General features: G+C 31.7%; 2 protein-coding genes across 2 annotated transcripts; both read right to left on the reverse strand.

Moving 5' to 3' along the window:
* Window positions 1-198: 198 nt before the first annotated feature.
* On the reverse strand, window positions 199-3,071 carry LOC140050972 (uncharacterized). The gene is made up of 5 exons (XM_072096008.1): window positions 2,884-3,071; window positions 1,933-1,973; window positions 948-1,325; window positions 520-600; window positions 199-350 (listed from the first exon to the last, which is right to left on the reverse strand). Exons 2-5 carry the CDS (start codon window positions 1,943-1,945, stop codon window positions 199-201), a joined length of 624 nt encoding a protein of 207 aa, XP_071952109.1. The 5' UTR covers window positions 1,946-1,973; window positions 2,884-3,071.
* Window positions 3,072-3,097: 26 nt separating this feature from the next.
* LOC140052095 (uncharacterized) lies at window positions 3,098-15,905 on the reverse strand. The gene is made up of 18 exons (XM_072097503.1): window positions 15,774-15,905; window positions 14,876-14,966; window positions 13,148-13,275; window positions 12,529-12,568; window positions 11,997-12,043; window positions 11,717-11,831; window positions 11,494-11,541; window positions 11,018-11,260; window positions 10,702-10,838; window positions 9,800-10,529; window positions 9,444-9,522; window positions 8,876-9,019; window positions 7,829-8,418; window positions 7,496-7,677; window positions 6,843-7,088; window positions 6,389-6,632; window positions 6,090-6,143; window positions 3,098-4,577 (listed from the first exon to the last, which is right to left on the reverse strand). Exons 1-18 carry the CDS (start codon window positions 15,812-15,814, stop codon window positions 4,470-4,472), a joined length of 3,267 nt encoding a protein of 1,088 aa, XP_071953604.1. The 5' UTR covers window positions 15,815-15,905; the 3' UTR covers window positions 3,098-4,469.
* Between the last annotated feature and the right edge of the window lie 1,184 nt (window positions 15,906-17,089).

The following is a 17,089-nucleotide window of genomic DNA, read 5'->3' on the forward strand; positions in this document are numbered from 1 at the left end:
TTTACTTCAATTCAACCTCGCCTCTTTAACAGTGTTATCAATCTTTTACCTCATGAAAATATTCTTCCCATCCAACTTGTAAACATTCATTATTTGTAATTATTATGCCACAAATTAGCAACTATAAATGTTGGTGTACAGCATTATCAATTCAATTATATTTATTATAAATATTATCAACACAGAAACTGAAAGTGTCTATTTTATAACATGCATAGATAGTAGGCCTACATTTGCAAATAACTTGCCTGCTTTTGTTTCAACACATTTTTGAAATTCTTGCTCTTTTTTTCTACTTGTCAGAACATCATCTTGTGTTGCTGAACAGTGGTCCTCTGATTTCTCTGTTTCTAAGATTAATAACCAAAAAATAAAATTGTCTATCGCATGACCTGGTCAATCTAAAGTAGCCTTCCATTTAAACACCAGTGAGGGGTCTATAAATGTTTGTTTTAATTCAATTAAAAATAATATTTTCTAATATTAAAATGATACATTGTCATTTCTGAATTAGCTCACCTGTTTCAACACATTTCTGCAATCCTTCTTCATGACTTATTGGCACTTCTTCTGAGGATGAACAACAGTCCTTTGATTTCTCTGTTAATAATAACCAGCATTATTACTATTACTATTATGTTTACTATATCTTATCTACTGTCACACATCCTGTTTTTAATTATTTATATACAGGTTGTATTTCTTTTAATACCGGGTAAACTCTTCTGTACAAAAACTGGTCATTACAGTGAAAAATAAACATGGTCAAGATTACCATTAAAACTAAATCTAGTAGTAGAGGTCCCAAAAAACGGTTACACTACCCCTGATACTGATACTATTTTTAAGCTGGCAAATAAGAAAAACTTTTAAGATACAAGATAAAATTGTGAAAATGCCTGTATTGTGAAGAATGAAGGAAGATTTACACTGTGGTTTTACTTTACCATAGATCTTGATAATCTGTTGGCATATATCTCCTTCCCAACCATTTAACACTTGTAATGTTTCCAGTGCTTGTGGTACCACAGCATCATTGGTTATTTTTACAGCAAGTAATCTTTTTTGTTGAAGTGTGTTGTTATCCAACAGTTTCTCAATAGCTCCTACTGCACTAAACTTGTCCTCTGATAAATGCCATGTAAACCCAACTATAATCATCTTGCATCTACTCATCGGTTCTATCAAATATTTCATTTTAAATTTTCCATTTTTTCTCTTTCTGCTTAGACATTTCACTTCTGGGTTTTCATTTTGAAGGTCTTGTAAAGTTTTCTTTTCCCACTCTCTATCATTACTTATGATGTAAAAATCATAGTCATGTTCTGAAAGAATCATTTAAGATATATTGTCCCCCAAAAACATGAAAAATGGAGATAAATACAATCAGACTTTAGTAAATAGGCCATTTTGCAGTTTAATAAAGTTATTCACTTCTGTAAAAAAAAAACCCAAAGCAATAGGATTTCACTTATAAAAAGACAAAAGAAACGGTTATTTTTAACCATAAACCTTCTTTTTTGCTTTAAATTACATTTTTTAAGGTAAACAATTTTTTCTGATCCAGTTTTTTGTGAAAGTGAATACATATTACATGACATTAAAATGGCATATTTTTAGGGGGGGGGGGGGGGACAATATAATCTTATATATTGTTGTCTTTCTGAAATAATTTGTTTAAATGTTTTTGTTGAATATACCATTTTATTGTCACATAATATTTATTCACTTTAACCCAAAATTGGATTGAAAAAAAATGAAATGTAACCGTTTATTTATTTCTTTTTATAAGTGAAAACATGCTTTTTAAAATTTTTGTAAAAAACTTGGTTAAGAAGCTGCAAAATTGCCTATGCAATGTCTTCTTTTATTAATAATTCATATTCGTTTCTTATTCATAAAGACTTGATATTCCTTTTTTAAATACTATACCTGATTCTGCCATGTTGTCACTACAATTTCTGGTTTATTTTCTGAAAGAAAAAATGACACTTTAGAAGTATTAGCTAAATATTTAAAATTATATCAATCATATGATAAAATAAATTCATTTAATATCCTAAAGCTCGGTGTACACTATCAAACTAGTTTGACAAAAAAGGTATGATTTGCCCAAATATAGTAGTGATATACCCAAATATACCTTCATCATGTCCATATATGGGCACATCACATTTTGTTTTTGTCACTTAAAGTGTAGAAAAAAACAAAAACTAGTTTCATTTTTAAAGATCAAAAGTATAGAGAGGTTTCACAATCAATATAATAGAATATTTGAAAATTCCTAGCATTTGTGCTTAGATAGCCTCCAATAAAACATTGACAATTGTATAATATGGTGATTGAATTATTAAAATATAGACGAGGCAAACCCATAAAGTAAAAATCAATTGGAAAAAGAAATCCAATTGAAAAACTTGTATTGGAAAGCAATTATAATGAAACAATGAATATACACCTATAATGCATCAAAACTAAATGCCATTATTTATAGATACCTTGATTTTAATATATATACAAAGGCAAATTACTTATAAAATGACAATGTTGTGGGTATCAGTGGCTGGATCTCAATAAAGATACAAAATAAAATAAGCACCGAACAAATGACAATGCTGTGGGTATCAGTGGCTGGATATCAATGAAGATACAAAATAAATAAGCAAAAAGCTAAATCAAAACAATAAAGTAAAACAGCCAGAAAAATTAGCAGAGCTTTCGGGCAACACCATCCCTTTGTCTGTGCAAGTGAGAGTACTTAGAAACAGTAGATGATTTTAATATTTAATATATATGTATACAACAAAGTAGAAACTGCCTGAAAACAACATTGTTTAACAAAAATTACATCATCAAAACAAAATAATCTTTAGCTTTACTAACCTCAGTTCTTGGCCGTTGAAGACTATAACATTTTAGAAGCTTGAGTTTAATGTGTGGTAGTGAAACACAGCTTTTGTGTGAATAATTCTGTCTTCTTAATTTGATACTGTGTTATTTACCACATTGCTGTTACCTTGTAACCCTTGCTTAAAATGGCTTCTTCAGTGTAGATTGATATCGTATGACTATTATACTTGTGACGTAGTCTACTAAACAATCAAAATACTGTACTTTCAGTTTAAACGATGAATAGAGACTTTGTGTTATATTATAACAGATTTTCCAAAGACCTAATACAATATCTACAAAGAACACCTAAAGTATCCATCATACAACAATACAGAATAGTTTTGAACCTGGGAGTTGTTGTAGTTTTGTAGACTGTTCATGTTGTGGTGTTTGGATCCGAGTATTCCATACACTAAATTTGATTAAATTATTAAAAAGTACATCTTTGTAGCAACAATTCATTTTCATTTATTGCTAGGATATACAGTATAATACATTTGTAAGATGATTAAAATGAATAAAAAGAGATCGTAGAGAGATTGCTTGCAAGCCTAGTTTCAAGCTGATGCATTCTCACATCCTAACAGTTACTTATTTTGTTACTATAATTGTAATGTTATTATTAATTTTTAAAATTCAAATAGCTTTTAATTTGCTATAAGTATATTTTCTGAAGAAGACTTTAAATAAATTAACACAATATTTTCTCCTTGCTATTATTATTATTTCACTTGAATATTCTACAACATTTGATAAGATTAAAATATTTTTGAACTTAATTTCTAGACATACTGTTATTATACTCATGTTTAATTGTCCAAGTCAATGAACATCCGGCAATGCACCCACACCTAAAAATATATTAGTAAACTCTCTAAACTAAATTGGACATACACTGTACAATAACACACAATTGATTTTTGGTTGTTCAATATTACACTGAAATATTTGCCTACATTTTAAAAAAGAATTTATCCTTATTTATTAAAAAAATATATCTAGATATAAAAGTGTACTGTTGGATTATTCTTATTGGTATAAAAAATGTTTACATAGAATAATTAGCCATGGTCAGTGGTAAAGATGTATCACTTTTCACTCATAACCTTACAACCAAATCCAGGGAGAAATCAAGAATTTTGGATACAGCGGGTACTGTACATACATACTTAATATAATTACTATTACTTGTACTACTATCAAGTGCGAGAATAATACAAAGCCTTTTTAATGGACATTCATTTTAACTCCATTAGAAATTCTCTTAAAAGCCCACATAGGGCCAAAAGTATTTGGTAAACGCTGTGCAGTTGACTATAGTCTGTAACCAATTCAGTATGTGTAATTGCTGGCTCTTATCCTAGGCTCAACCTATAATAGGCAACACATTGCTGTGTACATCAAAATTACTGTCTAAAAAGGTAATTCCTGAAGTTCTCATGCTGCCATAGGTTCTAGCAATGACACTTTGTATGCATCACTAGTATTGTAAATTGTAGGTCTTGTCCTAGGCTCAAGCAATCAGTGACACGTTGTGCTGTATCACTAGCTGTCCATCATAGTTCTTGTGTCTAGACTCAAGCTGTTGGTGACACGTTGCTGTATTCGTCACGAATACTGTCTAAAAAGCTCATTCCTGAAGTGCTCATGGTTGTCTGTTGCTGTTTGAAAGACTGCTGTCGTTTCTAATGTACAAATTAAACATAATAAATGTAAAAAAAACAATTTAGCAAAATTTGTTGTCTGTCTATGTTACAATGTTGTCACTTGGTAATAATATTGAACTCAAAATGTACAGGAAATTAAATTTCAAACCTTGTTGGAAAATAAACGTATACTGTCAGACGGAAAGTCTTTATACTTCAAAGATTGGAGTCGGGCTATAAAACAATTGGGGACTTTTTGGTCTATAACAGAATTGTAAGTCTTAGAGATTTGATTCCCACATTATTAATAAAGCATAATGGGAAAATAGAATACTTCAAGCTCATGAATGACAGCTGCCAATCTCCCAAGTAAAATGGGAAACAGATTTTAAAAATAAGACTATGGGACAAAATATGGAATAATAAAGTCAAAGATATGAAACATATGGTATAAGTTGCGCAATTCAATTTTTTTTTACATTGCATACATGTAATAAAAGATTAAATATTTGGAAATTGTCTAAAACTAATATTTGAAATAGATATAAGAATATGCATGTAATCAGTATAAAGCAGTTACAAAATGAAATAATGTTAAAATTAAATTATTGGAATTCATAAAATAAGAAAAATATAAAACTAGTACAGGCTGTAGTGTATATATACAGTATTATATAAACATTTAAGACTAAAGGTATAATGGAAATAATAACTATACTAGTAGTTAATAAAGTTATGTAATAATGTAATAAAGCAGTTGAATTAAGGTTAGGCATAACATATAATTGTAACACAGCTGCTATGATAGTATGCTATATATGAAATAATGTTTAACATAAAATCATACCTATATACATCATAAAACTAGACAACAAACACTATGCCTATACTAAAACCAAAATATGATAGAAATAAATGTATTAGGGTAAAACATAGACTGAAACACACGGTCTCAAACATATAAGTAAACAAACAAATATAAATGGCCAACATAGTAAGAACAGAATTTTAAGGTTTAGAAACAGTGGAATGAAAGAAATGTAATACAAGGCCAAAACATAAAAAGTAACATATAATATAGAAACTATGTAAACTGATTCGTGAAGGTAAATAGATTTATTAATGTGTGTATGGATGTACTGTATATACTTGTAATGGATGTAATATAAGGTCAAACCAAAAAAGAAACATACAAATTGTGTGTACTAATTTAAAATTTAATAAAGGTACGATTTGCTCTAAATGTAAAATGAATCAAATCAGGAATGAGAAAAAAAAATGTTGTCACATGGTAGAGCTGTGTTCTGATCCCTTTGTGCAGAGGCAAAATGCAGAGGCCTTAAGTGGCCTTCCAACGGCTTTTTTGACATATTTAAATGCTTTTCTTTTCTTCCAGGCCCTGCTAACATAAGTCTCAGTGCCCCTGGTCAGGGCCAGTGAGCGCTCATAGCTGTTACATTACTGCTTTTGTGACAACTTTTAACGTTTTTGCTAACCAAGTTATGGTGTTGGTTAACTAATTAAAGCAATTAAAACAAATAGCTAACTTACAAGCAAAGCTTCTCTATCTTCTCGTTCTTTCTTTTCACTTGAAGATGTTGATTTCTAAAAACACAAATAGACATTATTAACAAGTATGTTACACACATTGGATTTGTGTAACATGTAGTGTAATATGACATTTTTTGTGTAGAAGATCAGTATGTTTATGTTTATTGCCAACTTTAAGAATGCTAATAACTAAACTCTCTTGGCAATTTACCTAAATTGAAAATATACTGGATATATTTATGATGGTTCCCTAACAAACTATTTAATTAGTTAAGAAACAATTGACCACTGTGACTTACCACTGGACTAACTGACCATGGTGCATTATCCTGATCTGAAAGAGCATCGGAGTCTGTTTTTGATCTGAGCATGCTCAATGAACTGTCTTCTTTCTTTAATTCACGATTACAAGATTTGAGAAAGGTAACTACATCTTCATGATCATATTCCTCAGCGATGGTTAAAGGAGTTCTGTCGTTAGTGTCGCGGACATCAATCATTGCACGGTTTGCTACTAGCCACTTGCATGATTCTAGTTGACCACTGCAAATACAAAGTATAAAATTAAATTAACACTGCAAAAATATTGATATTACTTTCAAAATTGCAAATGTATGCAGTATTTCAAAATGAAAAATCTATTCTTAAAAACTAAAATAATTTTGCAGAAAAACTAAGATCTTTATGTTTCCTGGTTCTTTTCTCACACAGTACATAAAAAGAAAGAAATAATGACTTGAATAGTTCATTTACCTCATTGCTGACAGATGCAGAGGTGTCTGGCGGTCAACAGTTCGGGATCCCACAGACATGCCCATGGCAGTCAAGACCATCATAACATTCACATGTCCATTTATAGCAGCCAGATGAAGACCAGTGTAACCAGTAGGAGTTTCTGCATTGATGTCTGCATCAGAAATTGTCAAAAACTTGACCACATCTAGCTGACCGTTTGCAGAGGAGGTTAATAGAGGTGTAAAGCCTTGTTCATCTTTGAGTCTGACAGGAAGAGATATAATCAACAGTGGAGGTGACAAAATAGTGCTATTCAAATATTGCATAAAAGTTCAGTGGGGTAAAGTTTGATTCTAAATTGGAAGCACCGAAACAACGTAAGCGCAACACAGCCAATACCGTATTAAGCTTAAAGGCTGTGCAGTCAATTCAGGCAAAGTGATTTGTATTTAATGTTCTCAACCTTATCATTTGCTTATTATTTCTTTCTAGTTTCCAAACTCTTTAGAATTTGAGATAAAAGAAAAACACAATTTTCCAATCATAAATAAAGTTTTGTTTTATATACAATGAAATTAAAGATTTTAAACAGTATATTGAAGGTCATTTATTCTTTAAAATCGTTTTCTTAGGTACTAACAAAAAGTTTTAGATTTCTCAAAAAAACTTACTCTTTCAACTCTGGTTTAAGATTTAGCAATTGTTTAACTCTATTCAGATTTCCTTTCCTACAACACACATGAATGCTGTCACCAGAAAGCAATGCTTCCTCTTTTTGCCTTTCCTCCTCTTTTTTCAGTTCTTCTTCTTCCCTTTTTATTCGTTCTCTTTCCTCACGTGCATGAATACCAGCCTTAAATTACAGACATTGGAAATATTAATTAAAATTTATTTTAAAAAAAGAAATTCATTCTTCTTCTTTAAATTAAAGAGTTTTTAGTAATTTTAACTATTAGTAAATTTTAAAAAAGGATAAAAACAAGATGACAATCAATCAGTTATACCTCAAATCCTGCCATGTAATCCCTTCTTTGACGTTCACTGTCACTAGACGGCGGTCGAGGTGTAAAATGATCATCTTCTGAAACTTCTTCAATTTTTCTTAATGTTCTTGGTTGTTGAGGTAAAGACTCTGTTTGATACTGCACGCTGTCAACTGGTTGATGTTCAGAAGATCCACCAGTATCGCGATACCGACCATGACCACCACTCGAGCCAGTTTCTCTGCTGTGACCTCTTTGATCTTTGTTATTTCTAGAATTCTCTCCCTTCTCATCTTCACTATCACTGCCACTGGATGAACTATCACTACTTTCTCCAGAACTATCCGTGTCATCAGACTCGCTTCTTTCGTCTTGTTTTCCATCCACTTCATCTTCACTCTCGCTCTCACTGGATGATGTACTCTCATTGCTCTGTTTTGTGCGACTATCACGACTTGTTTGGCTTCCTCTACTACCATCACTGTCATAACCAGTGCTAGTGTTTTCAACGATTATCATTCTCTGCAGTCGTGGTTCTTCCTCAGCGTAAGTGTCACTATCAGCACTTCTCTCTACATAACTTGTTTGTGAGTCGGTTTCAGAATCTGAATCTGATGCATATAAATATAGAAATATTTATCCTTATTAAACCTTAGATATAATAATAATAATCACTTGTGAAAAGAGCAGAGGAATGTTTTTGCGATATCTTGATATTTTATAAAAACATTATTATTGGAAACTACTCACAAATTAGTTTATTATGAACCACAATTTGGAATTTAAAATCGTCTTTTCTCATCTTCTATAAGTGCGTGTTTCTTTTGTACTCAACTATCTTTGCTTTTACCTATATTACTACATGTCCAAATACTGTAGCACTGATGAAGGAACACATTGACACAGCAGGATAGGTTTTTAGAAGTTACATTATTTATTATAATTATCTAAATCATGTTTTTTTGTATAGGTTTCAAATGGCAAATCTTGGGGAAATTTGGTAACATTATGGCCAATTTTATTATTAGGATCTAAAAATGTGAAATTATGTAAACTAAATCTTCTTACCCATAGTGATGTTACCAACAGGTAAAGTTCTAGTTGTCTTGCCATCCTCATCCTGACCAGATAACCATTTATCACAGAGGAATTCGTACACCACATCATCTTGGAACTCTTTCACTTGCACCTTCTCTAAAAACCATCCACAACCTAAATAAATAAACCAGTTTATAGTTTGATATAAAAAATAAAACTCACACACAGTATAAAACAGACAAGACTTGTCACCAAGCCTCACACACAGTATAAAACAGACAAGACTTGTCACCAAGCCTCACACACAGTATAAAACAGACAAGACTTGTCACCAAGCCTCACACACAGTATAAAACAGACAAGACTTGTCACCAAGCCTCCACTCACACACAGTATAAAACAGACAAGACTTGTCACCAAGCCTCACACACAGTATAAAACAGACAAGACTTGTCACCAAGCCTCACACACAGTATAAAACAGACAAGACTTGTCACCAAGCCTCCACTCTCCACGCAATTTCAACACATTGGATTATTCATAAATTTTACTCAGCTTCTTTGATGCTAATTCCTAAACATAAATGTGTAAAACTTACCCAGCTCTTTCCTGTCATGACCAATTTCAACACATTGCAATTTCCCCACAAAAAATGATTCCACTTTAAAAACATCAACCTATACAAAAAGGAAAAGAATAGTTTCTGTTACGGTCTGTTGAGACAAAAAAGTGGGTTCAAGTCCTGTCATATGTCATTTTTTTTTCTTATGACAAATACAACTCCACTCCCAAAGACTTGTACAGTAATTGGACTTTGTTTATGTAGAGCATCTTGTGTATTGTTTGTCACCATTAAGAAAGATAGTGAATGAATTCGCTTATGGTTTTCCTTGGCAATTTGCCTAAATATATAATTTAAAAAAAAAAATATTTAAATAAAAAAAAAACACAAACCTGGCCTCTTTGAAACTTTGCTTTCTTGTTCTGACTTGTATCTCTTGGTTGCTTCAGCTTTATTTTCCCTGTATTGCCATTTTCACCAAATAATGTAATAACAATATCTGCATGTGTACTTGCACCAAGCCTGTCACCAGTGTGAATTAGCAACTCGTAAATTGACCTACGGCCAGACTTGATCCTTGGCCCGTGTTTTAAGTGTTCGTAATCTTCATTTGCAGGAGGAGGATCTACTTGTACCCCTATTTCTGGAGAAGGAGAATCGGTCTGTGTCTCCTGATCAGGTGGTGTCTGCGCCTCTGTAGAAATCATTGTCTGCGTTGATATCTCAAGCTGCGTTTGTGTTGCCATTTCCGGCATAGTTTGTGTGGAAATGGTCGGTGGAATGGGCACAGTTTGGGTGGATATTGTCGGTGGAGGAGGTACAGTCTGGGTGGATATTGTTGGGGGTGGGGGCTTAGTTTGAGTAGATGATGTAACTGGTTGAGGTTTTGTTTGAATTGCCATATCTGCTTGGTAAGGGTCTGTCATGCTTTCTTCATTGTTGGATCTGCGTGTTTGGGTGTCTTTAGAATTTTCTTTCTCTACAGTTTGTGTGCTAATTTCACGACCTGTCTGTGTTGTGTTGTCGATGCTGTAAAGATCTGGATTGTCTGGCTTTGCCGTTGATTCCGTTTCCTCTTCTTCTTCCTCTTCATCATTGACATCAACTTGTGCCATCTGAATACTAATAAAAAATAATACTACTAGTAAACTTTCAGAACCAAAAAAGTGTCCTTTTAATAGTTTTAATATATTTGTTTGGATTATTACTTCTTAAAGTTTATCCTAATTGAAAGCTGTGCTGTTAAAGTTTGATCTAAAAACCTTGTATGTAAATATGAACAATCACTGCCTACCTCAACCATTCTGGAACCTGATTGGATGAATTAGCTTGATTCACTGCAGCCTGATTTATTGGTACAAGGATGTTCATTGGTTCATCTTCAGAAACTTCAGATTCTGATTCTGATGTATCATCATAATTCTGCGGAGTCTGATTATACAAGATTTAAATTACTGTACAGTATTGTCGCAAATATAAAACTTTAAACTGTTTACTATTAATTATTGTAATAAAATTCATGATTTTCAAATGTCATATCATCATCATAGTATATTCTAATCATAATATTCATTTTATAATCATCAAAGTATAATATACACAGTACCAACCTTCTTAGAAATTCTGATTTTTCTTCCTGAGATATCATAACCAAACCTAGCTGAGCTTGGTTGTGATTGGTCCGTTAGACCAACAGCTGACTTGGGGCGACTGTTCTTATGGTTGCCATTAACTTCCTGTCGCCGCATTCCATACGAGGATTTAGGTCGCGTTGGTGATCTTCTTTTTGATTCCTCATTGCCATTTATACTTGGTAGACTGCTCCTGTTTCGACTATTATTCACTCTGTAAGCCTGATAAAGAGAAATAATGGTTAATGTTCTTGCTTTCAATCCTATGGTTCTGGGTTCAAAAATGATCTAATTGATCAGACTCAATTTAATTTTGTGGATTTTCTTTAATATATCGACATATAATTATATTACACACCCCTAAAAATCAGTGTTTGTCATGTCATTATAAAACAAAGCATAAACATAATTTGAGTGTATGTCATATATTCCAAAAACTCAATCAAAATACGCACCTTAGCTGAATACTTGGGGTTGTTCAGGTTATCTAATGGAACCGTTTCCTAAAAAAAAACATTAACATTTGTTAATCATTATAAAAAATCATCACATTCATTATACAAAATACATTGATTATAATTTATGTTTTTTCTTTTCACATAAAGGTTTATGTGAAAAGATTAATTTAGACTAGTGCACTTAGTATTTATGTGCAAATGTTTTGACAGGAATTCTTACTGTTGCCACTAGCAATCTTGTTGCATTGTTCACCAATCTGGTAGCCTCGCCCTTTGACAGCATTGGACCGTGCCGTGACCGTATTAACACCGGGCCACCTTTAAAGTTACCACGTCTTATAAAGGAAAAAAAATATTCTCTAGTTAGTTTAAAAATGAAATAAACTAGTGTGTTTATTTATCCTTTCTTACTATGAAACGTCCAATTGTTAAGAGTTGCTAAACAATGTGGACATTGATTTCTAATTCTCAGTTGTTCAATTTTTTTTTAGTAGACTTACCGTTTTTTTGGTGATGATTTTGGTTTAGCAACGTTTGTGTAAGGACTCTGAAATGATAAAATTCAATCAATTTAAACAAACCAAATATTACGGAGCAAAATGCATACTCTTTCTAATCTACTTAAGCAAAAAACCCTGGTAAGCAAGAGCAAAAACCACTTCTCAGAATTAAGTTAAGTAGTATTAAAGTTAGCTGAATTGGATACAATTTTGGTATGATACTACATATCAGGGCCGTAGCCACCAGTAGGTAAGTGACCACCTGACAACTTTTTCTGAGAGGCCTTTGACCACCCAGTGGCTTGAACAGAGATTGTTCCCTTTCCTTGTGAATACCGAACCCCTTTATTTAGTGTAACAACATCACTGCATATCATATAAATGCAGGTGAGTAGTGCAGCTGTTTCTGCTCTATTGCATTATAATGTACTTAGTGCTATTCTTGCAGTCGTTACAATGCTAATGCAGTACGAGACCTGCCTTATACAGTAATGTAATTCAATGTTTAACTGAATAAAAAAATAACACTTACAATAGGATAGGTATTTATCATATATTGATCAACGTCTTTCCTAAAAGATGATAAAAATGTATTGAATACAGTATATGCATTAAATAAATGTATTATTATACAGAAACATTGCAAGAGAGTGAATATGGTGACTTGCACAGGAAACCCAACAAGTGAAAAAATAAACTGGATCTCTTTTTAAAATACTATATATCCTCGAGTATAATTCCACTGCAGGTCTATTGCACCTGCTTTATGTCTGATTTCACAAACAGGCATATACCCCAGTATAGACTTTCTATTTGAATGTTAGCCTCATTTATAACCAGTTCTGATGAGTTTTTACAATAAATACTTACTAATGTTTTATTTTCCTCCGTCCCACCCACCAAAGTCGGCTCAATTTTGTGTTCTAGTAGGGTGGGATATATCAGAGGATATATGGTACCTTAATAACCATGTGTATTCCAATCTTATTGTTTTTCTATTCAGCAATATTATCATTTTATGATGCATGTGATCACAACTACAGTACTGTAGTGCTTTGAATGCTTTCCAAGCCTTTTTAATGGAAAGTAGTTTAAACATAAGTCTAAAAATATATACTAAGAAAAACCAGAAAATAGAATAATTATTTCACCTGATATCAGACTCCCTCTTTGTATTGGGTCTGCACGTCATATTATTCAGTTGACGACGAACACGAGTTTCTCTGAAGTAATGTTTCAAGGCTCTATCGTGCAAACCATCATACATTAATGTAGGTCTCTGAAAAAAATTAGTTGCATTTTTATATTTATAAATGTTTTATACAAAGTGTTTGAATGGTTTTCACCTTGTGCCTTGAGACAGTACATGGGTGAAAAGAAGAGGCAAAAGAAAGAAAGGTTACAGTGGATGAAGAGGAAAAAAGAAGAAACTATCTATTAAATTATTTAATGTACAATTTTAACATATTTTTATTTAAGTTTGTTTCATAGTATTTATTATCTGTTTTCTGTTTCATACTTTTGTTGTTGTTGGTTTTGCTGAAATAAAATAAACAACTTATTTTGAGCATTACTGCTGTGCAGTCTTTGAGTTTCTCTCTGCTTTCTCTTCAAATTAAAATAAGGGTGTACAATGCCAACTAAGTGAATAATAAATAATTTAATTGAAATACGTATTTCAATTAAATTATTTATTGTGTGTCACATTGTAATAAAGGTAAAGTTAATTACAATACAAGCGTTCGTTTCCATTTATGTTTTACTGTAAATAAAGAATGGTGGCAAAGCAGGTGGCAACCTCTTTGGCCAACCGCATTATCAATAATTTGCTTTGTAATTTTTATGATGGTGATTTAGTTGGTAAGTAGAGTTATTGTATTCATTTCCTCAATGGATTTACAAAAATTACAAAAGTTAGTGATACAAATCACATCCAGTGGATGTAAAAGAGAAGAAAAAACACCCACAATAAGAAGATACCATTCATATAAAAGGTAGGTCTGTTGATATTTATTAAAAAGCATTTATTTTCTCAGATTTTAATATATTTATTAGGTTGGGTATCAAAGATAAGTACTGTAGGCCTATTTTGACTTATACATTAACGTTTTTATTGTGGTCTTAATTGTACGAGACTTTACATAAACACAATTAATTTCATTCTCTACAAAATTCCTTTTCTTTAATTCTCGTATTGAGTAACGCATAAATAAACAACCCATGATCTTAGAATAATTCTTATAAATAGTAACCATGGTAACAATAATATCGCCAGAAGCAGTAATAATATAATGGGTTTATGGTTTCATAATAACATCCAAATTAACAATACCGCAACAATAGTATCGAATAATGAATAAATTAAAGATTTTTTATGACTAGATTCTATTACAATAACATTGGGAATCATGATTGCAATAGCTATACAGTATTATACTGTACAAACAACATTTTCTTCTCAAAACCTGTAGTTTCAAATACTGTACCAAATTATTAACATTTTACTTACATACTGTAGATATTACACATTGGTACTTATACTTACCTATACTTATTTGCACTGACTTATTGTTATTAGTGATGTATAAGCCAACACAGTGCATGTTTACATTCATTCATGACATTTTACTTTAATAAGTACAGTACATACTTAATCATTCATAAAGTGTACAGTTATTTAATGAGTAGTTAATCTTATGCACAAACCATTCAGTACTATTTACAGTAGGCCTACAGCAGTACTAGTGTGTGACGCAGCTTAAAAGTGCATATGTACACGTCACGGTCACCACAAATTTCTTCTAAGTAAACATAAGTTACAGTGCTGTATTTTATAGTTATTCTACGGATTTTATAGTGTATTTTATTAACATACTTACAGGTTTCTTTTGGGGATAATGTCGCTGAGGTTGATTTGGACCAGAAAGATCAAATGCATCCTCCAGCCTTTTAACTTCCATATAATATTTTCTATAAGATGACAAAAATATGTTTAGTTCCTTTCTGTTAAATCACACAAAACATTAATGTACTTTGTAGGCCTACATCACAAGCTTGCAGCATATTTAAACATGGGCATTGTTAGAGAAATATAGAAAAATATGGATGCCGGGTGAGAAAACAGTACTGAGGTGGGTGTGCTAATTCCATACAATGTGTATACTCCTGTGCTTAAGTGACGTGTTAATGAATTACCAATTGATTGAATAATTAATGCCAAATGTTTGATTTCTGCTTTGTCATTCAATTTTTCTACATGACAAACTTAATTAATTGTCATCAATAATAAAGATTTTTGTAAATTAATTAAATCAACAAATTGTATTTCACTACAATCTGCTCATGACTAGATAAAATTTATAAGAATTAATATTAAATGATCCATGCTTTAATATTCAGTTAAAATAAAAATGAGATATTAGGCCTATAATATATTTTATTATTAATTAGGAAAAAATGAGAAAAAAAATCTTTTGATTTTGTTGCTATTCCCGTTCGATTGCAATGTAAATATCTTTTATATTAAAAAATAGCCAGACGATATCAGAATCGACAGTACAAAATAAATATTAAAGCCTTTAGTGCACACAGTAATTTGAACAGAGCATTATTTGTACTATATAGTAGCATCATACAGCCGTTTCGAGACAGCCGTACTCTCACATTACTATGCTATTACCAGATATGTTACTTCCTCCATGCTTAGGACTAGGTACGGTACTCTAACGCCAAACGAAAGTACTAAGTTAACTACAACAAGAAGAAGCTTGTTCTTACAATTTTTTAGCCGTTGATTTAATAACGTCTTGAGAAGACATCTTTAATTCGTACAATAGATGTATATCACACAATAATCAGAAAAACAGAGAAATTAATATCAATCCATAACACATGACAATTGGCCTTTACTCTCAGTGTGCGAAAAACAATCAAAACACGATGATAAGTCACTACCCGTAACTAAGGCCTTATAACTCCTTTCAATTATACACTGTAACAACATAGTTCTTTATTTAATAAGCAATATTTAAAGTTTGATTTCAATTAGAACATAAAGACTTTAAAATATGGTTTTACTTTATAGTTTGTATATTCTAATTTTAAATTATAATGATAAAAAACAATTAATTTATCCTATTATAAGCAAGTACAGACTTATATTTACTACGCCTTGGTAACTAAGTAAAACATGGGGGCGGTAGTCACTTAAGCATCCCACAAGCTGAGACAACAATCAAGTAAATAAGCTTTCAATTTGTGATGGTTTAAAGGTGACCTCCGGCGGGAGGCGGTAATTTGTTCGTACATAATATATGATCAGGGAACTCACTGATATGATATAAAATAAAATATTGTTTTAAAAATATAATTTATTGCATTGTAATTGTAATGATTATAAAGTATGTGCTTTTAATAATGCATTAACGTTCTTAAAGTTGATTTCTCTTTCGTATTCGGTAGTCAAAATGCCCGTTGTGGTACATACAGTGAGCATGACTAATTACTATTGTTTAATAAGCTGGCGTGCTCTGCCATAGGTTTTGAATAAGGCCCTATAGTAATATACAATAATTATTTCTTTTTCTCAGAGATTTAGATTACAGCATACAATACTGTACTTTACTATCATTAATTTCTAATAATACGTAGAAGAAGTAATGTCGTTTTCTTATGTTATTCGACATTCATCAGCATTATTGGTAACAATGAAACAAAAATGAGTTTATTTTAATTATTATTATGCTGTCGGAAGTTCGGCAACATTATTCACGATCTTAAACACTTCGGTGTCAATCAACGACTTACGAAAGTTGGAAAAAGCTCTCGAAAAATCCGTAGTAGCAGATGATATAAACTACTTTAACAATGTAAAACTTTCAGCGTTTTCCCTAAATGTATAAAAAAGTATGTGTTATCAACTTTATGTAAGACATACGAAATAGATTGATTACAAAAACAGATCCAAAAACTATAATATTAAAACTGTACTACTTTGGAAGTATGTTGGTCACGGTTCTGTGCGAGCAATGAAGATCGATAAGAATAGATAGACTATTTGTCATCCATCGTGTAGGCCTACTCTGTGGCGTAAA

The sequence above is a fragment of the Antedon mediterranea genome, chromosome 1 (assembly GCF_964355755.1).
Source record: "Antedon mediterranea chromosome 1, ecAntMedi1.1, whole genome shotgun sequence".
In the NCBI taxonomy this organism is placed as follows: domain Eukaryota; kingdom Metazoa; phylum Echinodermata; class Crinoidea; order Comatulida; family Antedonidae; genus Antedon; species Antedon mediterranea.